This window comes from Cyclospora cayetanensis, unplaced genomic scaffold (genome assembly GCF_002999335.1).
Source record: "Cyclospora cayetanensis isolate NF1_C8 unplaced genomic scaffold, CcayRef3 CcayRef3_contig_64, whole genome shotgun sequence".
NCBI lineage: Eukaryota > Apicomplexa > Conoidasida > Eucoccidiorida > Eimeriidae > Cyclospora > Cyclospora cayetanensis.
This window is the reverse complement of record NW_020312635.1, coordinates 154,456-179,502: the sequence shown is the minus strand read 5'-3', so window position 1 is coordinate 179,502 and position 25,047 is coordinate 154,456. Positions and strand designations below refer to the sequence as shown.

The window sequence follows — 25,047 nt, the reverse complement described above, 5'->3', positions numbered from 1 at the left end:
TAGCTGCTGTCAGAAGACTAGCAAGACCGATCTGCGGGATAGGACGATACGAGACGAAAGAAAGGCTGTCTTGCAGTGTCACAGAGTTGCCTGTGGCTGTTTTGCTCTTTAGTTGTGCTGACTCACGCGGCGGGTGGTGCTGCAGCCGCCGCTGCTGCCGCCGTGTGAGCCGCGGTCGACTTTTCTCGGCGGTAAGCGGAGCAGTGAAGCTACTGCAACGATAGCTGCTGTAGCACTATTACTAGCGGCTACGCAGCAGCAACTGAGAATGCTAGAATTGGCATTTTTCTGGAGGTGTATCTGCTTTATTTGCTCGGCGTACTGCCATAGGGTCCAGGCCCTGTGTCGGCTCGAGAGTCGCCTGTTAACGCGTGAGTTACCCACAGTTGCAGCAGCAGCAGCATTAGCGGCGCAGAATCGCGAGCGACGCATCATTGGCAGCATTGCTGCTGGATATAACTTGTGGGCTTTTCACAGGAGCAGCAACAGAAGTGAATCTGCCAGCTCTCTGGGTCCAAAAGCACGTTGAGAGCTTAGGCCGCTGCTGCCGCTGTTGATGCCGCAGCTGCTCTTCATCGCTACATGCAGCATCTGCAGGCAGCAACAGCTGGCTGCAGAAATGACTCCGCCAGAGCAGCCCGATGACTCTTCTTCTCCCGCTGAGCTCCTTGGAACCTCCCCAACAAGATGCGGAGGGTGGCTGCTTGGTAAGGACTGGAAGAGCCGCGGGAGCAGCGACACCCCCTGCATCAGACGAGGAGTCGCAGACCGCTCCTCAGCATAGAGCGCCCCCTGTGGATACTGATCTGCAGTGCCGCCATGGTTCCCAGCAGGAGCTACACACCCACCCGCGCAGAGAATCACCGTGTCAACAAAGGAGGAAGAAACGGCTCATGCGGCAGCACAAGATGATTCAACTTGAGACAGCCAACGATCGAAGCTCTCCCGACCTCAGTAGAAGGCAAACGCATCAACAGGATGAGCAGGAGCAGCAGCACTCCGAGCATCAGCGCCAGTGTCTCTTGAAGCGCGATGCGGTGCTGCGAGCAGCAGCGTCTGCCGCTTGCAAAGAAGGCCTGGAGTGTCTGTACACCTGGGAGCCTTTGGAGATTCCTGCGGAGACGCCCCCTGCCGAAATTTGTTGGCAGTGCAACCCCAGCAGCCATGTCGAGACGTCATGGCGTCGCCTTCGACGTCCCCATATAGAGCGTCTGGCAGCAGACGCAGCTGCGTGCGACACAGGCAGAGGGAACGAATCCGCAGAGACGTCGTCATGCGCAGATATGGTGGCGGCTGCAGCGCAGCCGATCTGCAGCTGTCGAAGGTTTTGGGGGGCACTTTTAGAGGCTCCCGAGCCAGGTGACCTTTCTCTTACTCTGGTAGCTGCGCAGCCTTCTCCAGCCGTCTCGTGCAAGGCTGCCGCAACTCCGCTTGGCGAAACTGCAGATAGTGCCTGCTTGGCGGGAGCAGAAGCAGCAGCACCCTGCAGGGCGGCTGCCGTACATCCACGCGTTGGCGCTGAGTGCAGATTGAACGCCAGTGCCGCCCTTCACTCTATGGGAGATTTGTTACCAGTTCTGACCTCCAGGAGGCATCTGCTGCCTCTTTGCCTCCGTGCAAAGCTGCTCTGTGCGAGACACTTCGCTGCTGATGCTGCGCCTCCGACCGGCGCAGCAGCAGCCAGCAAAAGTGGAAGCCAGACAAGCCGCAAGAGGCAGCGCTCTCCAGCTGCTTCCGAATCTGTTAAAGGTTTTGTACCAGTACCCAGCTCTTCAACCAGCAGTAACAAGTGGATTTGGCTAGTCGAGGTGTCGCTGTGCCTCGATCGCGCCAGCTGCCCCTCTCCCTGCAGCGTGCAGCTACACGTGTCTGACTGTCGAACGAAAGCCGCTCACTGGTGAGCACTGCGCTCTCCCCTGCTCCTGCCGCTCGAGCTGTCGATTCGCGTGTCTGGATTGCTTCTGAGGGCGGCTGCTTCCTCGCCCGTGCGATACTGGCTGCATTGTACACGCATTCTAGACCCCTCTGCGTGTTTGCCGCAGGCTGTTCGGGAGGATGTTGCGGCACCCCTCCCTGCTGCCAGCATCGGTTGCGGCGGCAGTCTCAGCAGCCTCACTCACAAGATCCTCAGACGCGCAATCGAACGCCTCTGCCCCTCGCCCCTTCTTTGTAAGCCCTTCTCTCATATACAGTCTCGTTTCGCAGAGACACGTTCTACACGCGCTGCTGCAGCAACAGCTGCTGCAAACAAGCACCTCCGGAGAAGCTCAAACCAGCAGCTCCCATGCCAGCAACGACCCTCTACCTCTCTCTGGAATAGAGTTGCTCCAGCCTGCCGGATTGCGCTGCTCGCTGCGTCCGTACCAGCAAAGAGCCGTCCTTTTCGCGTTGACAAGGGAGTGGAGGGCTTTTCTGGGAAGGAGCAACAGCATGCGCGGCGCCAGTGGCGCAGAGAAGGCGCTGAACAAGCTCGAGGAGCAGCAGCAACAGCAGCTGCAACTGCTGCTGCAGCAGCACCAGCAGCCGATGCAGCAAAGCGTGAATATGTTCTGGATCCGAGTCGCGCTGCCTTCTGCTGCGGCAATGTGGATCAACCACGTCACCGGCCAGGTAGCTGCAGCCTCAGAAGCCGCTACTGCATCAGACTCATTTGCAGCAGACGGCGTTGCTGCCAGCTTTGAGGTTCCGGGTGGTTTGCTCTGCGACGCAATGGGTTTAGGGAAGAGCGTTGAGGTTCTGACGCTTATTCTTGCCAACCCAAAGCCGCGATCTGCGTGCGCTGCCGTCGGCGAGCCTGCCGCCGAATCGCTGCCTCCTGCTGCGAGTTGCTCCGAAGCTGCAGCAGCCTCCGAGGCAGCAACGGAAGAGTGCCTGCCCCCTTCGGCGCTGGCTGCACCAGCGGCGACAGAATCGAAGAGGGCTTCGAGAGGCGCAGCGCGATGGGCGGAAGCGGCACCTGCCGAGTTCAAGGGAGCACTCTACCGCTGGGGAGACGAAATATCCTCCGACTGCCGGATTTGCTGTATCTGCGGTTTGGATTCTCTGGGTCCGCTTTGTCGCAAAGGAAGCAGAAGATGGTCGCCTCAGGCAGCAGGAGGCAGGAGCAAGCAAAAGCAGCCGAAGCAGCCGCGCGCGTCGCACCTGCGGGGGGAGCGAGCGAACGGCAGTTCCTCCCTGCTGGCAGTCGTGCAGTGCAGCAGCTGCCAGTGCCTCTCGCATGTCTTCTGCGTTGCGGCGTCTCCCGGAGCCGCCGCAGAAGTGCCCTTCCTCTGCCCCTTCTGCGTTGTAGACAGTCAAGAAAGGCTTGCTGGCAGTCGCAGCGTCGACCAGCTGCCAGAAGGAAAAGGCACAGTCTTAGTCTGCCCCTCAGCAATCGTCGACCAGTGGAAACGGGAGGTTTCTCTGCACTGTGACAAATCCTTGAAAGTCGCAGTGTATCCTGGCCTTAAGCAAGCCAGAGCTGCTCTGGCTGACACTGTACGTTGCTGCTGAATCCTCTGCACGGCAGAACCAGACAGCGACGACGGAAGTGCTCGCGCAGGGGTGCTGGTCAGGTGCGTGCCTGCACGCCGCATGTTCTTCTCGACGAATAAGCGCTTTTGTGATCGTTTTTGGAGTTTTTGGAATGCCTCAGGTTGTAGCACTTGCGCGGGCTGAGTCGCGCGCAGCAGCTTCCCGCGGAGCGTCGTCGCTCCCTGGTGCATCAAGTGGCAGCCGAGAGCGGTGCGAGGATGCGGAAGAGTATCCTGGAGACTCTTCTCGCCTGTCTCTCTGCCCTCGAACCGTGGAAGCCGTTCTCGGGTGCCTCCCGCAGGGGCCTACTGTGTTGTGCTCCCAGTTGATGGATTTTGACATTGTGATTGTTCCCTTTGAGGCGTTGCAGCAGGAGGTGTGGTTCGCTCCCCCCCTCAGCAGCAGCAGCGATGCCAGCTCCACCGTTTTGGGCTGTAGCGGCAGCGGCAGAATGTCTTTAAGGGGGACTAAACGATATCGCAAGCTGTTCTCTCCGATCGTGGGTATTCGTTGGTGGAGGCTCGTCGTGGATGAAGCACAGCTTGCAGGAGGTTAGTGCAGCCGCATTCTTCTTTTCTGCACTTGGGGTGCCGAGCGTGGGCTCTCGCGTAGACACCTGACATCTTCGTCTTGTTCTGAGTAGTGCTCGTCTTGGCGACAAAAGAGAGAGAAAGACTCCCTCGGGAGTGGAGGGTGCTTTCGTGTCGCGACTTGAGCACTCGATGAGTTTCGCTACGCTGCACGCAAACGAAGGGAGCACGTGTCTTCTTAGAGCTCCCCGCTCAAGCGTTTGAGCGCTGCTTTTTAAGCTCCTCCAGAGTTTTTGTCATCCTGAGCTAGCCGGACCACCCTCTACTGTTCAAATTCTCAATCCTCGGGCTCGTAGGGTGTCTCGTAGATTGGAGATTTGACGGCTTTGGCTTTCAGCTTTAGACCCCACTTTCTGCAGCGTCGTCATCGACTGCTGTCGATATTGTGGCACTGATGGCGCAGGATTCAGCGGTGCTGCTCGTTTCTGTCATTCGATCGAAGCCACACACCGTTGGTGTGTGTCAGGAACCCCGCTTCTTGACGAGTTGGCGGGTGAGGCTTCCCCAAAGCGATCCGCGCATGCGCCAAGGGGATCGCTACTCCCCAGAGAACTTGCTGGAATCCTCGCTGCTCTGCGCCTGTCGATCGACGGAGCTCACCCCCTACCCCCGGCACTTAGCCAGTGAGCAGGCGTAGGGTTCCCATCGGGAGGCTAGGAGCAAAGCGCAGTCTCCTCTGGCGCTTTTGAGGGATCTCTGAACGCACAGCAGCTGCCTGGCGTCACGTTCAGCAGAGCGCAGCTGCGCACACGAATGTCGGGAAAAAGGTATCGAGCTTCGCGTCTGCGTCTTGTGTGTGTGTGTGTGTGCGTTCCCTGTGCTGCTCAGGCGTGTGTTTCACGCGCTCTCGCTCCCGCTGCCACAGAGTGCCTTGGAAGAGGCTCTTCCCCCTGCGAGCGGCATCAGCAGCAGCAGCGACACTCGCAGCAGCACTTTTGGAGACACGAGGCTCTCTGCGCCTCGTGTGGGGCCTAACTGGGGCCTAACAGGTTTCGCACTCAATGTGGCTGTTGATTTGTTGGCTCCTCTTATGTGGAAAACGAACATGAGCGGTGAGATCTTGGCTTGCGTGTTCAGAGCTGTGCGCTACACTGTTCAGAATTCCACGCTTGGAGACAGACCTACTCTCGAGGCTAGAGCATGCGGTGCAGGGGTGCTGCCGCGGCGTTTATCTGTCTCCTCGTGGTGTCTGCAGACTGAGATTCAGGGGGGAGCGTTCAGGGAGTTTGTTTTTCGGGGAGTTGTGGCTCTTGTGGCGTGTGCAGATGTTGCCGAAGAGCTAGGCGTCCCCCCTCCCATAGTTCATGATATTTTTGTAGACTTAGGACCAATAGAGCGCTTCTTCTATCAGCGGCAGCAGCGGACGGTTACACGCCGCGTGTTGCGGCTGTGCAGCAAGCACCAGCAGCAGCAGCAGCAGCTGCTGCTGCAACAGGAGCGGCTGCTGCTTGCTACAGCGAGAGCCGCCGCCTCTGGCGCAGCGACTGCAGCTGCTGTCGGGAGTGCCCCTCTTGCAGCAGCGTTGTCATCGCAAATGGTGGGGTTACTCTTGGTGCTGCGGCAAGCAGCAAATCATCCCCAACTCGGCGCGCTTGGTTTGAGCTGTCGACGAAGCACCAACAGCAGCGCGAACGCCAACAGAAGTCGAAAGAAGCCTGAAAGTCTTGAGGCGCTGGGTCGTTACATGTCTATGGACGAGGTTCTGTGCCAGCTCCTCGCAGATGCACGGGTACAGAACCGACTCGCGCATTGCAGACGTGTTGGCTTTCTCCTCGCCGCTTCGCGTGCACGGCGTGCTGCTGCTCGTAGCGCAAAGCGGTGATCACGGAATCGGAATCGGCGAAGCGCGCAGCCAAGGTAGGAGGTGTCTCCTGCTGGCTGGCTTCAAAGGCTTGAAGTCTGTGACTGCGTGTTTGCAGGTGGAGCTCGAAGGAGCTTTACGCGCGTACTGTGCAGAGATAAATGGCGTAGCTGGCATTTCGCTTCTTCAAGGCAAGCCTGCTCGCGCGGCTCTCCTCTACCTGTGAGTGCTCCAGAAGGGCAGGAGGGGTGCTTGACCGTTGTTGGCAGCATGGCAGGAGACGGGCTTGGGTTGCTGGCGCCTCATGAATACAGCTGGAGACGCATAATTCCGGTGTTTTCTAGCCTGTGGACGTCTCAGGCATGTACTGGAGCTGTCTGCACACCCTCTGGGAGCTTCGGATGCTCCCCGAAAAGTCGCGGCGTTTCTGGGGGTGCCTGACGAATCCATAGGCAGTCTCATACTGAAGCCTCCCCTCGTTGAGTCGCTTACTTCGGGGTGCTACCACATCGACAAGCTGCAGCAAATTCACGCGGCTTACAACCTGTACGAGAGCCTCTCCAAGCAGCCTTCCAACGACGCCTGTTCCCCCGTGCATCAACGAGGGAAGACTCCCGACGAGGCTCTTGGGCTTCATTCGGATCTTGTAGCCGGCACGCCTTCTCCTTTCAACGCGGAAAGCAGCATCAACAACTGGACGCGCAGCAGCGCCAGCGAGGCGTCACAAGACAGAGGAGGAGCTCCGCAGAGCGTTTTCCAAAGCGACGCGGTAGCAGCTACAGACCAGTCTGCAGCAGCAGCAGCAGCAGCAGCAGCTTGGGAGTTGTACCAGTGTTTAAGAAGAGAATATGTTTCGAAGGCGGTTGGAGAGCTCAACCGCGCAAGGGAAGCCTTCAGAATGTGCTTTAGAGACACAGAGAGACATCGGACTGAGAAGACACTGCTATGCGCTGGGAAGAAAAAGGCCTCACAAACAACTCGCGGCTGCTCCTTAGCGCCTCCCAAGGCACCAGCATGTGTCTCCTCGCCAGAGGAGTCTCCTACGGAGGGGGAGAGAGGACGCCTCCCCGTTTTCTCCACCCGTTCGCCCTTTACCACGGACGAGGCACTTGACTGTGCCGAAGAGCGCCCTCCCACCAGCCATCAGAATCTCCCAAGCAGCGGAGCACGCGAGCTCTCCACGAGCGCGCAGAGAAGAGCTCTGCGCAGCGAGGAAGACTCTTCGGCATTAGCGGAGTTTCAGGAGGCTGAGACGCAGAGACGATCTCTCGGTTCGGGGAGGTGGTTTGCAGCATTCGCCACTCTCGACGAGGAACGCAGCAAGGCCGTTTCTCTCAGGCAGGCTTCCTTTCCGCATAGAGATCTTCGCACGGGAACGCTGCATCAAATATGCCCACTGTACTGCCCTTGAAAATCGCAGCCTTATTCTTCAGACTGGAGAGCAGCTGCCTCGTAAGACGAGGCTTCAGGGTTCAGTGCATGTTCTGTGTGTGTGTATGTGCATGTGCGTGTATGTGCATGTGTGTGTATGTGCATGTGCGTGCGTGTGTGCGGCAGAGTGCGAGACGAACTCGCCAACCTGCGGGGGATTCCATCTGGAGACTATGGATGCCGTTCTGGCCCCTTGAATTTCATGGGTAGACGACTGCACTTGGGGGGTGTCTCGAGCTGCAAGGGGATTGTAAGTGCTCTTGAAATACGCCTTGATGAGCTCGACTGCCGACGAAAAGCCCTTATTCAGGTGCGTTCTGCTCGATGCTCCGTGTAGTGGGAATGCGTGGTAATACGGTGTCTCTAACAAACAAAGTCTCACGAGTTTCAGTATCGCGGGCTTGGGGACGTTTATTTATAAAAATAAATGAATAAAAATATATATATATTTGTATATATATATATTTTTATATTTTATATTCATATGTATATATATTGCACAACTTCAGTGTCTGCAGCATTCTTTAGCAGGCTGATGTGTTCACCTTGTTGAAAACTGCTTTCTGTCAGCTTAGGAGCTTCTACCGGCGGTGCGAGAACGCGGCTTTCATTCAGTCGCCGCAGCTGGCAGCCGCTAGACCTAATAAGTGCACATTTTTGCTGCTGCTGCTCGTGTGCGACAGACTCTGGAGAGCCTCGATCATCACGGGAAACCTTGTGCAGAGCAGCAGACCGCATTTGGCGGCTGCCCACGCTGTAACGAGATCTGTCAAGCAGAGTTACACCAGTTTCAGGAGCAGCAGCAGAAGAAATCCAACAAAGTTCAGCAGCAGAATCTGCAGCAACAGCAACAGCAGCTTCGGACAGGTGCCTCTCCAAGAAAACGCAGACGAAAAGGAGACTTCGAAGAAGTGCTTCTTGGGAGTCTTTGTTTTCACTGCGCAGCTGCGCAGCAAATTTCAGAGTCAGCCCCTCTCTTCATGGCTTGACGGCTGAGCCTCGTAGCCAAAAGACTCCTGCATGCGGCAAGGCAGGTGTAGGATATCCGTGAGATTGCAAAGTATCCGCATTTTTGCGGTGCGGCTCTGCAGATTACAATACTATGTGCATAACACCGTTGCAAAGAACCTTGACACTGTCACCACTGATCCCTATGGCCTGAACATCGTACGTTTCCCCCACCCCGCGCGCTTCTACGTTTGTGGTGGCTTGTTTGAATGAGCGCTTTGAAAGCTTTTCAAAGAGAGAGAAAGAGAGAGCAAGCAAGCAAGCTATGCAATTCCAGAGAGGGAGGGAGCAAGCAAGCCATGCAAAGAACGCAAAGGGTTTGATGGCGAGGAGGAGCGATATCTCCCCGAGTCTTTCTTCTAGACATTGCGTCTACAGGGTATGGGGTGTATGCGTGTTCAGGAGGGTTACCACCACTACGGCGATAGCGACCTTATTCGCTGTTTGCAGCTTTTATGCAGCATTCTCCGTAGAGATTCAGATCTTGGAGTGCCTGAGACGGCATGTGTTGCTGCAGCCGCAGAAGAACACTTGAAAGAGCTTGACTGCCTCAAGCGGGTGTGCAGCATTGTTTTGCGTCTGGCGATTAACGTGTGGGGTCAGAAAGCAAGTTAGTTTTGCGCGGCTCGTTCCCGTGTTGAAAGATTAGGGGTAGTGGCTCTGGGGATGAAGCCTAGAGAAAATTGTATTCGGATGCAAGCATGGGTTTGTGCCATAGGAGTTGACTGCTGCCGGGGTGTATCTGCTGGCAAGTCGGGGAGTCTTATCTGCTTTCGACGAGCTGCGGATGTCTGTCTCTCGCTTCTTTTTGAAGTCTCCCGACAACAGCTTTCCGGCTGGCGCTTGCGCAGCTGCAGCTGGTGGGGACTGCTGCGGTGGTTTGAGCGACTCGTCGATACGCCACGAGTTGTGGCTGCAGCGCTGCGGCTTGGGAGCTCATGAGATTCCTGCGGTTCTTTCGCAGCTTACGGGGGATTTGCTGCTTTCCAAGGAGCAAATTGCTGTGTGCTTCACGAGACACCAGTTCCTGACGAACCTGAAAACCAAAGAAAGCAACGCTGCGCTCAAGCGACCTCCTCAGGGCCGAACTGCCTCTGATCCTCCCGTGGCTGCTGCTGATGATCGAAAGGACGAAGAAACGGAGGCGAAATCTACAGTCTCTCGAGCGGGTGCCATGACAGAAGCCAACGACCAGCTTTCACGAGGACCGCAAGACGCGCGGCGCTGTCGATCTGCCGCTGCTGCTATCCACAGGCAGCAGCAGCAGCTTCAAGAGCAGCGGCAGTTGGCAGGAGAGGAAGACTTGGTCAAAAGCGAGACTTCGCGCGATCGTCAGCCTCGGAGTTCAGCGGCGTCGCTGACACGTCGCCAAGAGCAGCTCACTGCATCGAAGCCGCAGGAGCTGGAGCAGGACGGGCAGTGGCATCAGCGTCTTCAGCAGCAGCAGCATGCACGGAAAAGGAGTCTCTACCACGAAGACGAGGAATTCCAGCGCTGCCCAATTTGCCTGCAAAACTTCGACGCAGGAGGGTGCGTGGCAGTCTCACCTTGTGGCCACTCCACGTGTTTCGCCTGCCTGCAGAAATTGCAGCAACTGCAGCGACGCCAGCAGCAAAGGCAGTACCAGCAGCAGCAGCGCGAACGGGTTCAGCTGCTGACTTGCGCAGTCTGTCGGCACCGCTTCAGCGTTTCCTCTGTCGCCCTTGTTGCGGCTACTGCCGCGTCAGCAGCAGCTGCCGCGTCGTCTTCAGACGGCGCGGCAGCTGCTCCTCTCGACAAGGGGGAGGAGGAACGTCGTGAGGGGTTTGGAGGAACGCCTTCGCGCACACCCTCTCCCGAACGCTTTCCTGCCGTTCCTACCGTACGTTTGTTTTCCCGTGAATGCAGGCGAAAGCCGTCGGTTCGAGACTTGGCGAGAAGGCCTCTCTTCAGCAGAAGCTTTCTGCGGCTCAGCACTTCGTCTCCAACTCGATCACCTCGTCGTGAGTTGCTCTGCCTGGCTGTGCTGTCTGCGGCTGCGGCTGCAGAGACGTCGGGAGCTCCACGGGACGACTCACTCTGCGAAATTCGCCGCTGTAATCGACAAAATCGTGGAACTGGTAGGGGGCAGAGAGGGCGGTTCCTCCAGAGGGGCAGAGGCACAGGCGCCGATGGCAGCATGTGGATTCGACGCGCGAAAGAACGAGCAGCAACTGCCTCACCAGGTTCAGCAGAAGGAGCGCCACGACGACGCAGCCATGGAGAAGGTGTTGGTGTTTTCCGAGTGGCGTGAGGCTCTCGTGCTGCTGCGTGCTTCGCTCGAAGTCGTCGGCATTAGCAGCTTGTGCTATTTCGGCTCTCGCGCGGAGGTTGCATCCATAAGGGCCTTCTGTAGCAGCAGCCAAGCATCTCCGAGAGTGTTACTTTGCTCTCTGAGGAAGGGGGGAAGGGGCCTAACGCTCACTGTAGCACGTCACGTAGTCTTCGTTGACTTCCCTCTCAATGCTGCGGAGGAGAAGCAAGCCATTGGACGAGTTTATCGGATCTCGCAGACCAGACAAACACACGTGTGGAGGTAATCAATAGGTAGCAGATTCTGAATTCAAAGCCCTCATTGCCGTAGTGTATGCGGTCGACAGTGAACACTCCTGTCTCGCGATTCCCACCCGCATCCATTAACGATGCACCGACGCGCCTCGAAGTCGGGGAAGGTCCTCTCAAGTTTTTGCTGATGTTTTACATAACACCAGGATGTGCGCTTGTTCAAGCCACATACTTGAACACACATGTGCGTGGGAGGCTTATTTCTGCTGCCAGGACGAGCGCCTCAACAAGGTCGGAATTCCGGATTTCGGCTTTGGTGCTCTGTCGTGCTCAGATTCATCGTGAAAGACACCGTAGAGGAACGGATAGCGCAGCTGCGGCATACACGTAAAGCGTCAAAAAACAGCAGCGAGGCTTTGCTCTGCGAGGTGCATCCCGTAACTGTTAACCCTGGACGCCCCCTGAGCCGTTGCAGGTTCTGTACTAGAGGCACTTCTTTCATGTGCGATGCGTCTGTGTGTTGCTGAAGCGGCTGTCTCTCGACGACCTCCACCAGCTGCTGCAAATGGGGCCGAGTGCTGCAGAAACAAATGCAGACTCTGGCATTCAAGCAGCAGCAAGAGACTCGTTGCAAGCGGGGGGAGACGCCGCTGGAGCTGGCGCAGCCACTGTCGAATATCCCGGCGAAGAAGCTGCAAGGGCCGGAAACTCCATTTTTGACGTAAGGGAGGAGGACGCTTCAGGAGCAGCAGCAGCAGCAGCAGCTTGCAGTGACGCAGCGGGTACTGCAGGGGGAGTCAAGCATCTGCTGCTGCCTCATGATCGACGACGAGAAGATGCAGAGGAGGAAGCCTTGTGGCGCAATGCAGAGGCGGCAGCGAAGCAGGACCAGGCAGAGCTCCTGGAAGTCGCCCTTGGCGAATATCTCACAGACAGCGATCTGGCTCTGGTTGAACAGCAGCAGCGAGAGTCGCAACAGCCGTAGCGGCCGACACAAAACCACTAGAGCAGTCTCCAAGTGCAGGTAGAAAACGCGGGAGTGTAGTTAGGGTTTAGGCGAATGAAGCAGTTGAATTGGTTCTCATAAGAGGCCTTAAGGCGTCTGCCTTGAAATGCATCGGATAGACGTGCTACACGTTGAGGCGCCTCTAGAAGTGCGGCTGAGATGCATAACTAATTCACCACAAAGTTTGGCTGGACCCTTGCAAGAAGACTCCTCGTTCCTGTCAGGCTGTTCAGGTGTACACTCAGCTTGTCTAGAAGCACACGAGGGAGGGGCGGGCCTTTGAATTCTCTCTTTGCACACGCAACGCAAGGGCTTAACCGTTTGTCGCCTAGTGATTAAATACCCATTTTCTTAAAACAAGCAGGAAATTTCCTTGTTGGAATGCTTAATGCATAACACAAGAGGAGCAGAACGACTTTGCACCTGCTACCACAGGAGCCCCCCTCTGAGACTTGAACTCAAAACAACGAAGGTGCCTCGTGCCACGGCTCCAGCTGCAACACCAGCGGCGATCATGGCTCCTCCACATGCACTCAGTGAAGCTCCTAGGAATCTGCTGCGAAGTTGCCAATTCGAAGAGCCACAGGCTGCACAATTGAGGCCGTCGTTTGCAAAACGTTTCAGCTTCATGCTGAGGAGTTGTCTTATGTTTCGCCCCAGCCTTTTCATTCCTTAATAAGAATGCCGTGGCGGGTGCATCTAAGACATATTGAGCTGACCGCAACAGGTTAGGTAGCGCCAGTAACACTGATGCTTGCGCGTCTAAACTTTCTTAGTCACTTACGCCATTGCGAATGAACTTTTCTGTTGAATACCACGAGCTTGCCCACACTGCAGCGCATTGCCTACATAGTGGAAAGGACAGTCCTGCTAAGGCCAACTGACTGTGACAGCCTTGTACACAATTTGAAGCTGCATTAAATTTTGCCGGTGGATGAATAACATGGTGTAGGATCACTTTGTATATGGCACCTATGTACGCCCTGCTGCACTGTTCATGAAAATATATGACGCTGCCAGCACCAGAGTGCAGCTTCTTCAGAGGTCTTTGTAACAGGCGAAGCTACACAGATATACACAAGGCAAATATACCAGCAACAGTGCCATATACTAATTTTTCGATCATCTGACAAATCCTACACTACCCTTTATATCAATAGAGCGTACGGTACCAAGAAATAATGCAGTATCTGCTTGCATTACACGTTATGTGGACCTAGCTATGAGTGCTCCAAGTGCACAGGGGACCAGCAGCGCGCACCGTAGTTGCCCCCCTGTCCCCGTATTTCGGAATCCTTAAGAACGAAGGCAGGGAGGTGCTGCTTCACCAGCACCAAAAAGTTTTTCAGCTGAAAAGTACCTGTGCGACTCTTTGCAAGGGTGTACAGTGGAGAAAAGTATGTGGTCGTAAGGACACCGCAAGTGTTCAAGCTCTGATAAGCATGTTGGAATTTGACTCTGTTTATACAGCTCAGTAAAAGAGGAAAGCCTGCGCCCTGTAGCATGCGCTACTGGGGGGAGCATGAAAGTGGTTACCTTCCATGTACAGGAAGTCGTGCAGATAAGGATATGACTGCAGTGCATGCCTTCATGGAAGGTTTGTCTCATGGATCTGGTAGGTTGGAGCACAATGGGAGTTCCGGTAAATCAAACTTGTGACGCATCAACAGTCTACTCGCCGTCCAATATCACTGACCCCTTCTTCCAAATCCGCGTTGGCTCAAATGACAGGCACAAAACGTTCCACACTTGCACTCGCAAGGTCGAGTAGGCGTTTGGAGCTGTCAGTTACCCAGCTACGCTAGAATGGCGAGTTAATTTGCATTTTGATGAGCCTATGAAGCAGGGGCAAACGGCATTCTACATGGACAACATTCCTTAGCAGAAACGTTCATGTACACCTAAACACTAGCGCTCGCCTCAGCTGGTGCAGGAGAAGCACTTGTATGTGGTGGAACGCAAGCATTTGGCTTTCGTAGCAAAAAAGGCGTTCGCTGGCATTCCGTGTTCGGGCTCTGTACATTGATTACGCTCCGACACCAATTGAAGCAATCAAGGTGTCGCCTTAGCTTTTATCCACCCGCATGTCATCTGGGTGTGCTGCTCCTTTGGCTGATTTACTCAAGAAAACGCAGTCTTTTTTGGACAAGGAAGGCTAATACCGAAGCAAGTGCGCTTATCAGCAGCCTTGCAAATCCTCTAGCACTTGTGCTACCGTAACGAAAGTATCATTTTTTCTGACAGTCGACGCTACTCACAGCGTTGGTTGGTACTCATTTTCAACATACTACCAGCCCGCACAAACAGCACATTATTGCTTGTTTTCTCATCGCTTCACCTACGCCGAACAACATCAGCCAGTATGGGAAAGGAGCTCTACTTGGTGTGCTGGTGCATGAAAATTTCTTGCACTCTTGAACGGGTGCTATTTTACTTCCCAGAGCGACCAGAAGGTTTTTCGTGCCTTACGACGAATAGCAGGATTGTAGCTGTAGAGCTATGCCATGATTCGAGCGCCTCCTGCTAAAGCACGAAGCTTTACTGAAATAGATTTTTATCGCTTAGCCTACGTGAACACCCACGCTTTTCTGCGATTCTCCACCAACGCACTGTTGTGCGGCGCAACCGCTCTTGACGGTGGTGCTTTATACTTTCTACTGAAATTAAGTGAGTCTAAGGGCTTAACGCTGTTCATGCACGGGTTATCATTGCAAAAGTGCAAAAAGGGGCATAGTGTGCAGCAGTCTAAGCCTGAAGACACCTCGATGAGGCCAAAAAGAAAGCGAGGCTCTGTTGCTTGTGCATTCCAATCCCGCTCCGCAATGCTGTTCTCCGCCAACACAATATCCTGCTTTTTCGGGTGATGGTGAAGATCGCATTACTTTTTAAAAGCTCTCAGGGCATTTCAATGTCTGTGTGCGAACCGCCGCAGAGGAGCTTGCAGTGTCATGCCCGGATTGTCGGTTGCTGAAGCCACGCACGCAAGCAAACCTCTCTAAGAAGTCACAATACTCTATCTAGTCGGACAGTGAGCCTTATTCCTGGATTGCCGGAGATCAAGGGTCGGAGAAGCAATTACGGGGTTGCTGATGCCTCAGCAAATGACTGTTTCACCCCTGCTTCAGCTAATTGGCGGCTAAGAAAGTGGCTTGATTAATTCACGGCTTGCATATGGCTTTGCCGACACCTCTGGAGTATCATCAGGGATAGCACTCCTAAGATTTTCAGTGCTTTCTGCTGCTACTTCACGGCGTGCATATGCTGAAAATGGAAAAAACACTACCTTGAGGCAGATGATTCGACAGAGAGCACCAAACGCGCCTTTTTGCAGTGTTTGCAACTCTATGCTCACCAAAGTCAAACTGCTTGGGTTGAGAGTTTTCGGTGCTGAGTAGCTTTCTAATGCGAAAGTACACCAGACTACCCATCTCTCACCCCTGAGTCAGTAGCCACCCTTAGCAGCTCACAGACTAGGAGACAATGCATGCGCGACGCTGGAGGGCGACACAGGCACGGAGCCACAGACCGCGGTCAGTTGTATATGTCGAGCCTGTAGATTTAGGCCAGATGGCTTCGCAGGCTTCATGAGGTGCATCGAAAAACTATAAACCAGACAAAGACGTTCTGCAGCCAGGTGGGTACGTCTGTCTTGCTAGCCTGTCGAAAATCAATAATTTCTCTTGATTTATGAATTTTCCTAAATTTTCAAGTGGCATGAAGCTATAATACTTTGTTCCTAAATCTTCTAGACTCCCCGAGTTCTTCGTGGATTTTGTTGCGCTAGTACGGTACCCGTCTTTAAGCGGGGGATCTACAGAAAGCTGAAGAGTGCTGGATTCTAGGATGCTTCATCGCCGAGGACGCACTAGACGTAAGCTTTTGGTAGAATTAGCTGGAGAGCGCCAACCTCATTGGTTGACTTTGGAGTTACGAACCTCTTTGCCTTGGGGAAATTTGAGGCTTTGAGTTCAGCAACAACACTTGTCACCATGGAGAGTCGTCCTCGCGCTCCTAGGCAATTGTTCTTCCCCACGCACCCTCTCTCTGAAATAGCTGTCGTCGTCTAAGGGTCGTCTTTTAGGATGTTTCTGGCTCTTATTCTTAGGGTAATCAATAGCTGCAGATATATGCGGCGTCCCTCGCAAATATCCTATCTATACATTTAACTTCATGCCTCCTTGACCACGCTACGTGCACTCCCTGTATTTTCACGCAGAAATGGCTTTACGAAACGCGAAGGCACTGTTGAATTAAATTCCCTTTTTGAGCCCCTTTATGCATTGTACTTGCCTTCTGTCGTTTCACAGCAGCACAAAAATTTCAGCGGTCGAACGATAGCGCACCATTGCAACGTAGCATTCCTCTAGGTTTAGTCTCTCATATGCTGTTGACTAGATCAGGCCTCTTGCTTTCCGGAGTTCTCATGCTACCCCCTGATGTGCTATCTGCGCTCCTCATTTGCAGCGTCTCAAGGTTTCTGTCTGCCTGAGAAAGGGCCCTACGACGAAGACTCTTTCACTACCCTCCATGCAATTGATCATCACGTCCAGGTACACGACAACAGGGTGTATGGCTTCAAACTAAGTTGCAGGCATGATGCTGGAAATGTAATGAAGTAGGTTACACGTCGACATTTTTTACGAAACTGGCAGTATCAGTGAATTATCAGCAGAGAGCTGGCCATTTGGTTCGTCTGTTTGCATATCTTGTTTTTGAATATCAGTGTTAAATCAATACAAAAAGACGCAACGAGTTGTGCACGTGCATTAGATTGTATGCGCAACCAGCTGTGCAAGCTTGAATTTTGAAGGTACAGGTACGCACACCGTAGCAGTCCGCGACCCTTCACGAAGGAGATACCAAGGGCTGCGAGGAGGAGATGCAGGGAGCTTGGAGCCCTCTTAAAGTGCACTAAAAATTCTCTATTAGGCTTGTGTTGCCTCTGGAGTTAAGTCTCGTTCTGTGGATACCCGAGAAATACGGGGTATCAGCCAACAGTTTGGCTTTGGTAGTATCAACAAGCTATGCGCTACTGTTGTCGCCAACAAGGCTGTTCTCCCCTGAATTTTGCAGAGAAATGTCAAATTATTGAACTATCATATAGCTTGATGGACATCGGGGAACCCTCTAAAGAACTTGACATCCCGCCCCTTGCATTGCAGGTTGATGAGAAGGAAGCCGATGCATCAAACCGGCGATGCTACAAAATGCAACGCTCTATCCCTAGGTAGCCCCTTAATTCTGGAGTCCATGCATTATTAATAAACTATTGAATGGTTTCTAAATTGGCTTGCTCCTCCCGTTGCTCGTGCCCCTGGGTATTCTCGCCACATGAGGGAAGAGGGAGGGCTAGAGGGTACGTACACCTGAGCCCTTTGAGCAGTTCAATCTTGCATAGCTAGTTGCACGTTTCATCTGAAGCACACGACCTGCAATGAATCAGATGTGGGGAGAGTCAAATCGTTTTGGCTTAGACTCGTGGTAAGCACTTCTGGGGTAGAAGAAGAACTTGGCGGCTCAAGTGCCGCGTTCCTTGCTACCACTGCCACCGTAAATTAGACGCCGCAGCAAGACTTGGGTGCTTGTATTACTGCCAAAGCTAATGAATCCTGAGTAGCAACGCGTGTGCGGCAACATTGACAGAAAAACCCAGCACGAAAATAAAAAGCAACGCCGGCGTTATCCAAAGCAGCAACTGCACTGTCGAAAGGAACACGCGTAAATGGTGGGAAATCGCACTACCATCAGAGCCCCCATCATCGCCATTATCAAAAAGAAGGAAGTAGAAGTGTCGGTACTCACAGAAGCACGAGTCTACGCGCTGCTTCACAGGGCAGTGCAGCCTGCTCCGGCAGTAAGAGCACTACAACCAGGGGAGCTACAAGCAACACTGGGGCCCCTGTAAGAGCGGTGCGCTTGTTCGTCGTTTCTGCTTCATGAACAAGTTTGCTTTTCTACTGGAAGTGCCCTTTGGTGCAAAGAAGCAGTGCCTAGGCGGTGGAGTAGTTCAAGTCGCAGTATGGGGGCTCGTGCGAGGGTTAGACTCCGAGTCGCGGCGCATGAAAATTACCCTGGAATTCAGCCGCAGAAGAAGGAATATCAAAAATAAATTCATTGTGAATCTCGCTTTCAGCGCACCGATTATTCAAACGGAACGCGGCGCTGCACTGTATCCATCGCCGCGAAAGAGGTTGTGCGCAGCAGCAAGGGCCCCCCCCCACTCCGCTGCAGCACAGGCGCAGCAGCAACTGAAGGAGGCAGCGTCGTGGGGAAAGGGCCCCTTCGTGCAACGGGCTTTGTTTCTGGTGTTTTGCTCCCTCTTTCTGTCTGCATTTCTCCAACTTACCAACCTCTGCGCGAGGTACAGAGGCTGCTGCGCGGCACGAAGTCTCTGGCGGAGTGCCACCACCTTCTTCCGGCCCTTCGTGTTACGCGCAGCAGCACGCGCGGCTGCAGCGAACAGCCAGATCGCCAGAACCCCTTCAACGCCGTCGGCATTCATTTTCTTCCGGCAATACTCGAGCCACTGCAACTCGCTTCCTCCTTCGAGCCGCGCTGCCACCTCCGTTCAAGTTGCCGACCAGCCGGAAGAGGGCCCCTGCAGCTGCTGCGCGCTGCGAGCTGATAAGAACTGCAGCCGCTCCGGCGTACTGCGAGTTTGCAGCTGCAGTCTCTCGCCGTTCAGATCAACAGAGACGCGCCTTAGGAGTGCACCGCGACGGAGTCTTTTCCGTCGGCTTGCCGCAGTCGCTGCGGAAGCAGTTCGCTGCAGTTCAAAACCCCTCGTGCGGAGAGATGATGGCGGAACGCTGACACGGGGATATTCAGAAAGCGTACCTAGAGGCTCCGTCTCGAAAGCTGCAGTTCGACGAGCAGCCAGTGCCGAGTTTTCGTGGCTTGGGGAGATGTCTCAAGTGGATACTCTGCTTCGGCAGCAGCTGCGGCTGCAGCAGCCAGATCGCCGGATCCAGATGGGGAGTGGAAGCGCAGCGGCAGCGCAGGCAGCGGATTCAAGCGGAGCAGAAGGCGCTGCTCTTTCCGCCTCGGCAGATGCTCCTTGGCTCCCTTCAGCCTCAGCCGCCGCTGTGGATGGCGATCAGACTACCACTGCAAGTTGTACCCCAACGTCTTGCTGCTCGTGTGTTGCCGCAGAAAGCGGCAGCAGTCGCAGCGGAAAGGCTCTCGCCGAGAGTGCTGCTCCAAGCACACGCCTGCCTGCTGCGCTGAGAAACGCTGGAGCTGCTTCTGCGGATGCTCCAAACGTCGTAGCCTCATCAGAAGCTGCACCCCATACACTGGCTGACGCAAAGCCGCGCAGCAACGACAGCAATGCCACTCAGCAAGAGGCGACACTGTCTCCAGCCGCAGCGGTAGAGAAGCCGTCCCCGCTCGCTACTGCGCAGGCTGCTCAAGCCAAAGCAGCAGAACGCTTGGCACCAGCAGATCCAGCCGCGACAGTCCATACACCGTCCACTGCAGCGGCAGATGCAGCCTCCATCAAGGCAGAGGGAGACTCACCTCCTCCTCTAGCAGCAACAGCGTCAGCAGCAGCCTTGCAGGATGTGGCATTGGCTGCAGCAGTGGCAAAGGCCTCTTCTGGAGCAGCAGCGAACGAACAACTACAACAACAACAACAGCAGCAGCAGCAGCAGCAGCAGCAGCAGCAGCAGCAGCAGCAGCTTCCCCCTTTTCTGTCTGCAGCATCAGCAGCATCAGCAGAAGCAGCAGCAGCAGCAGCAGCATCATCATCATCAGCAGCAGCAGCAGCAGAAGATGATGGGGGAGGTTTGTTGCAGCAGGAAGTCGCAGCAGGGGGGGTGTCTCTAGGGGAGACGGCAGCAGCGGGAGTGGGAGGAGGTCTCATTAGCTCTCACTTCTTGCGAACGGATCTGCGACTTCTTTTGCAGCAGGAGTCTCTGAATTTGGTGCAAGCGACGCAAGCCGCAGCATCGTCTGCGCGACAAGCCGCTGCTTCGGCAGACTTGGCAGCGAAGCATGCAGGGGTTGCAGCAGACGCTGTCGCAGAGCTTGCTGCTGCAGTGCGCCACTGCAGACGCAGCAGTTTGTCGTTCGCTGCTCCAGCAGCAGCAGCAGCAGGAGGAGGCAAGCGAGGCAGTGGAGGCAGGCGAGCCGTGAAGGGGAAGGCGGCAAAGCGGCAGAGAGGGCAGCCGTGCAGCACGAGCATGAGCAACAGCAGTGTCTGTACAGTGGGCGCAGCGGCAGCATCGGCAGCGCAAGCGACAGCAGACAGCCAGCCTCAGGTGCTGTCTCCGCAGCAGCAGCAGCATCACGAAGGCAGCTGCAGCGACGGGGGGGAAGGCTCACGCGACGCTGTGGGGTGCTCTTCAGCTGCCGCTTTGTGGTTGGAGGAGAGAGCAGCAGCAACGGCAGCGGCAGCCGCTCTGCTGCAGGAGCAAGGCAGCGCTGGCTCTGTGTCGCAGTGGAGCGGCGATGCTGCTGCAGCAGCAGCAGCAGCAGCAGCAGCAGCAGCAGCAGCGGGGGATGAGGTCAAATACTTCAGCGACATTCACGGGGTGTCTTTTCGCTCTACCCCCCATTGTGGCTGGCGTTTCCGATGGAAAGATACGGAGACGGGTGAGCGTCGTTTGGGCGGACGAGGCTGTTTGTTGTGGCTGCGTTTGCTGCTGTTTGCTGCTGCTTTTTTGATCTGCGATCTGCGATGGAAGAGGAGAGCTGCGTGTGTGTCTGTCTGGCGAGACTTGTACCCTTGCGCTTAGGCAGGGAGTATTCGCGCTGCTTCTCAGTCAACAAGTTTGGCTTTCAGCAGGCGAAGGCGCTTGCTGAGTCTATAGCGAAGGAGCTTAAGAACGGTAATTGAGAGTTTTTTAAAACCTGCATCCGTAGAATGGCGTGGTGTTCAAAAAGAAGGTGCCCTCTGTTGTAGCTACATATATATGTATATATATGTGTATATATGTATATATATATGTATATATATGTATATATGTATATATATGTGTATATATGTATATATATATGTATATATATGTATGTATATATATGTATAGATATATGCTCCTGTGGCAGAAGGAAGGTGTGGGGTGAATGAAGGGTATGGCGGGCAGATCCTTCTGAGCTGCCTTTCTTGTGTGTGTTATTCTGGCGATTGCTGCAGCTGCAGCTGCAACTGCAGATGGAGGGTTGGCAGCTCAGCTTCAGGAGCAGCAGCAGCAGCAACACAACCAACGAGGCGGTTTGATACTTGCAGAGGAGGATGCGGGAGCTGCTGCTTCCTCAGCCTCAGCATCGATGGGGAAGCATCAGACACTGCAGCAGCAGCAACAGCATGGGCGCATGCAAAGTAGCGTCAAAGGAGTAGTTTTTGAGTCCACACGTGGCTGCTGGCGAGGCGTTGTGACTGACAAAGCAACTGGCAAACAGGTGCGTGTGTGTGCATGTGTGTGTTTTCTGCTGCAAAAGCCGTTTCAAGAAAGCGATGTCGCCGGAGCTCTAAAGGCCAGTTGTTGCGTTTTCTGCGTCGGTAGGAGCGCGAGCGAAGGCGCATCGTCTCACGATGTTTTTTCGAGATTTTTCGCTTGCAGGTAGTCAGGAGGTTCAGTGTGAGGAAGTATGGTCACCTTGACGCACAGCGTAGAGCAGAGGAGTTTTGTTTGCAGCAGCAGCAGCAGCAGCCGAACGTCTTGGGAGATGCAACCCACGGCGGAAGTGCCCTTTCGCTGCTGAACTTCGACCCCAAGTTGACGCTGACTCCCGATGTCGCCATGCATCAACAGCTGCTGCTGCAGCTGAAGCGAGAAGCAGATCTTCAGCAGAAGCAGCAGAAGGCTCTCGAAACCGCCATGGCTGCATCGGCTGCCATGAGCGCCGCTTCTGCGATTCCATCAACCCCGCCACTGCTCCTAGGCGCGCAGCACTTGCTGGAGAGCAGCTGCTGCAGCAGCAGCGATCCGGCGGCAGAAGACACCACCAGCAGCGAGGCTTTGCTGCGGCAGCAGCAGCGGCTGCTGCTTCAGCACGAGTTGCTGCTCGCATCCTGCGCACGACAGCAGCCGCAGACCGACCTGCAGGGGGGAGAGACTGCTCAGAAGGGAGCTGCAACGGAAACAGCGAACCAGCAGCAGCTGCAATGCCTAGGATTGCCGCTCCATGACACTGGGTTGCTTCTACAGCCAGCAGCTAGCGACTCGGCACTCCAGCTGCTGCCTCTTGAGGATGGTCAGCAGCAACTTACAGAGCAGCTGCAACAGCAGCTGCTGCAGCAGCAGCTGCTGCAGCAGCAACTGCTGCAGCAGCAACTACTGCTACTGCAGCACGCGGATACCCAGCAGAGCCTTCAAAACGAGCAGCAACGGCAGCAGCAAGAGCAGCAACGGCAGCAGCAAGAGCAGCAACGTCGAGTGCAGAATCGGGAGGAGCAGCAGTCTCAGGAGCAACAGCAAGAGCAGCAACGTCGAGTGCAGAATCGGGAGGAGCAGCAGTCTCAGGAGCAAGCGCAAAGGGGAGCCGTGCAGGTTCCTTCAGCGCAGCAGCACGAGGCTAGCCAGCAGCAGCTGGAAAGCGAGCAGCAGGCAGGAGATCCATCCGCCATCAAAGCCACGGAAGCTTGAAATCAATCTGCGAGCTTGGTGCCGCTGCAGGTGCTGCAACGCTCTTGCTGTCGTTGCTGTAGAATTAATGCTGTTGCTGCCGCCTTTTGAAACAGTGTTATCATGCGTAGCTGCTGCCTGCTGCTGCTGCACCTACGCACTGCGGCAGCACGGCAACAGGTGCTACAGCCGAAGCAGCAGCCAGTGCTGCCGCGGTGTATGTACACCGTAACTGGACTGTGAAGCCCATAAGAAGAGTTCGTGACGAGATCAGTAGTCTATACATATATAAATACAATATATTGTCTCAACCCTAAGAGGATGCTAAATCCCTCTTCTAAAAGCTAGGAAGGTGGCTCGTTTCCCGTTCGCTGGTTGCATTTCTGTTTGCGAGCCAAGCAGGCGTCTAGGCAGTTCAAATTGCACGAAGGCAGTGGCAACTGGTGCCGGCAGAGCTACTTCCTCGCCAAGCACCCCTACATCATCCGTGACTGCCCTTCACGGAATTGATATCTGCCTATTTGCCTGGAGCTGCTGCGCTTTCGCTGCTGTTGCCGCTGCTGTAGCTACACTTCGCCGTTGGCTCCAACAACGGCGCGAGCGACCTTCCGAGTGTCGGGTGCACGTAACGCTGCCGCCGCCGCCGCTTCCGATGGCGTGCCAGCCAGGATTTTAAAGCTGCAGAAGGCAGCCGCCGCCGCCGCTTCCGATGGCGTGCCAGCCAGGATTTTAAAGCTGCAGAAGGCAGCCGCCTCCTACCACCTCGCGAGTTGTCGAGGACCTCCCTCATACACACTTGACTTCTTTCTGAGCTGCGCCTTCGTGTCTTCTTCAAACCTTCGATTTTTCAGAGGATCTCTTACCTCGAGGTTGTTGCGCGCTTCATCTAGCTTGTACGCCGTGCTGCTGTCGACGGCGAACGACAGCCCACCCGTCATGAACCATGGAGATCCACCTTCATCTTCCTCCTTAGGCGCCGTTGCGTTGGGGGCCCCTCCGTATGGGGCCCCCAGCGTAACGGGTTCAGCTACACGCGCTGCTGTAGCTTTTGCTGCCTCAATCGCCTCATCACGCTTTGTGCTGCTGCTGCTGCTGCTGCGACTTCTGGAACTGCCGCTGCCGGCGCTGCTGTTGCTCTTCTGCAGCGTTTGAAGCTGACGATGAACGACACCAACAGCCACATACATCCCCAGGAATGACTGATGTGCAGTGTGGGGGGGGGATGTCTACTCTGGCACTTTCTTCTCAGGAAAACGATGCTTCGAGAAAGGGCCGTCTGCCTCCTACCTGCTCTCGAAAAGCCTTCAACTTCTCCAGTGTCTCCGCTTGCCTCTGCTTGGAGGTTTGCGCCTTCCGCTGGAGCAGCAGCAGCCGTCGACGCTGCTCAGCCGGCGACAGCAGATCTGCATCTGGTAGCGCAGCAGCAGCAGCAGCAAAATCCTTGCGGCTCGGGGCGGGAGGGGCCCCCCTGGAGGGGCCCTTCAAATCCTGGGAACTGCTTCCGCGACTCCTACTGCGACTCCTACTGCGACTCCTACTACGACTCCTACTACTACGACTCCTGCTGCTGCTATCGCTGTTCACTTCAGCGGCTTCAGCAGCGCCGACTGCACTGCTCTTGCTGGTGGCTAGAGCGGCAATGCGAGACTTGAGTGCTTCGACCGCTGAATTCGGATGCAGCTGCAACACAGCGCTAGGGGGTGCTGCTGCCTTGGAAAGCTTGGGGTCCGTCAGGAGATCATGCGCACTGAGGGGTGGCTTCCGCTGCTGCTGATCAGACAGAATTTGTTTCTTCTGCTGCTGCTGCTGATCAGACAGAATTTGTTTCTCGCGCTGCTGCTGCTGCTGCTGCTGCTCCAACAAGGCTTCTTCCTCGTCTGCGAAAGAAAGAAGACTCGCGTTCGCGACTGCGAGCTGGGGTCTGAGCTCCCGCTGCTGCTGCTCCTCCGCTGCATGCTGCTGCTGCGCGTCTTGCCGCTGCTGCTGCGCTGTCAGCGGAAGACTGCGCGGAACGATGTCGCCGAAGGGGTTCCAGAGTACTTCGGTGCTAACGATCTTGGGGGGATCCTTGGGTCGGTCGTGTTTGTCGACGGGCAGCTCTCCCATGCGCAGCAGGTTGAACAGAGAAGGACCGCTCACCTTGCCAAACAACGTGTACTTGCCGTTCAGACTGTCTGCTCTGCCAAGCGTGAAAAAGAACTGACTGCCTATGTGCGGAGCGGCTCCCGGAGGGCTGCCATCGACTTCCTTGCTGGCTGCTCCCATTAGACCTCGGTAGCGAAAGCGGAGCCGCGAGTTCAACTCGAGAGTTAGGGAGCTCTCTCTTCGCGCGACGCTCGACGGCGCCTCTCGAGCGTCGCCTGCGGCGTCGTAGATGCTCGCTCCGCCCTTGCCAGTGCCTGTCGGATCTCCTCCTTGAATAATGAACCCTGGGAGCAGCCTGTGGAAGATGGAGTTGTCGTAGTACCCCTCCATGCACAGCTGAACAAAGCTGCGAGTCGTTCGAGGGGCCTCCCGAGCCCACAGCTCGACGTCGAGGGGCCCCATGGTGGTGTGGAGCACCACCTTTCCCGACGTAGCCGGCTCGTTCGCATACACTTCCGACAT

At 55.3% G+C, this 25,047-nt stretch overlaps 2 protein-coding genes across 2 annotated transcripts; one reads left to right on the top strand and one right to left on the bottom strand.

Annotated features, from left to right (window-relative positions):
* Nucleotides 1-641: 641 nt before the first annotated feature.
* LOC34621649 lies at nucleotides 642-19,542 on the top strand (the record flags this gene model as incomplete). Its single annotated transcript, XM_026335289.1, has 18 exons — nucleotides 642-1,897; nucleotides 2,043-2,237; nucleotides 2,277-2,824; nucleotides 2,936-3,477; nucleotides 3,635-4,064; nucleotides 4,507-4,726; nucleotides 4,932-5,155; nucleotides 5,369-5,832; nucleotides 6,023-6,126; nucleotides 6,265-7,242; nucleotides 7,462-7,645; nucleotides 8,019-8,299; nucleotides 8,427-8,502; nucleotides 8,746-8,901; nucleotides 9,062-9,559; nucleotides 9,662-10,086; nucleotides 15,771-15,786; nucleotides 19,510-19,542. Coding segments are annotated over exons 1-18 (6,630 nt in total), but the record flags the coding sequence as incomplete, so codon positions are not given.
* Nucleotides 19,543-23,195: 3,653 nt separating this feature from the next.
* LOC34617552 (spliceosome-associated protein CWC27 homolog) lies at nucleotides 23,196-25,047 on the bottom strand. Its single transcript, XM_026335269.1, has 3 exons — nucleotides 24,257-25,047; nucleotides 23,728-24,187; nucleotides 23,196-23,594 (listed from the first exon to the last, which is right to left on the bottom strand). The coding sequence occupies exons 1-3, from the start codon at nucleotides 25,045-25,047 to the stop codon at nucleotides 23,196-23,198; spliced, it is 1,650 nt and encodes a 549-aa protein (XP_026191054.1).

Excerpts from the sequence above, each read along its gene's own strand:
- LOC34617552 (XM_026335269.1), bottom strand. The coding sequence starts at position 25,047 with ATGTCGGAAGTGTATGCGAACGAGCCGGCTACGTCGGGAAAGGTGGTG. Across the intron at positions 24,188-24,256 it reads CAGCGCGAGAAACAAATTCT|TGCGCATGATCTCCTGACGG; the intron begins GTCTGATCAGCA and ends GCCACCCCTCAG. Across the intron at positions 23,595-23,727 it reads TGAAGGCTTTTCGAGAGCAG|CTTCAAACGCTGCAGAAGAG; the intron begins GTAGGAGGCAGA and ends GTTCATCGTCAG.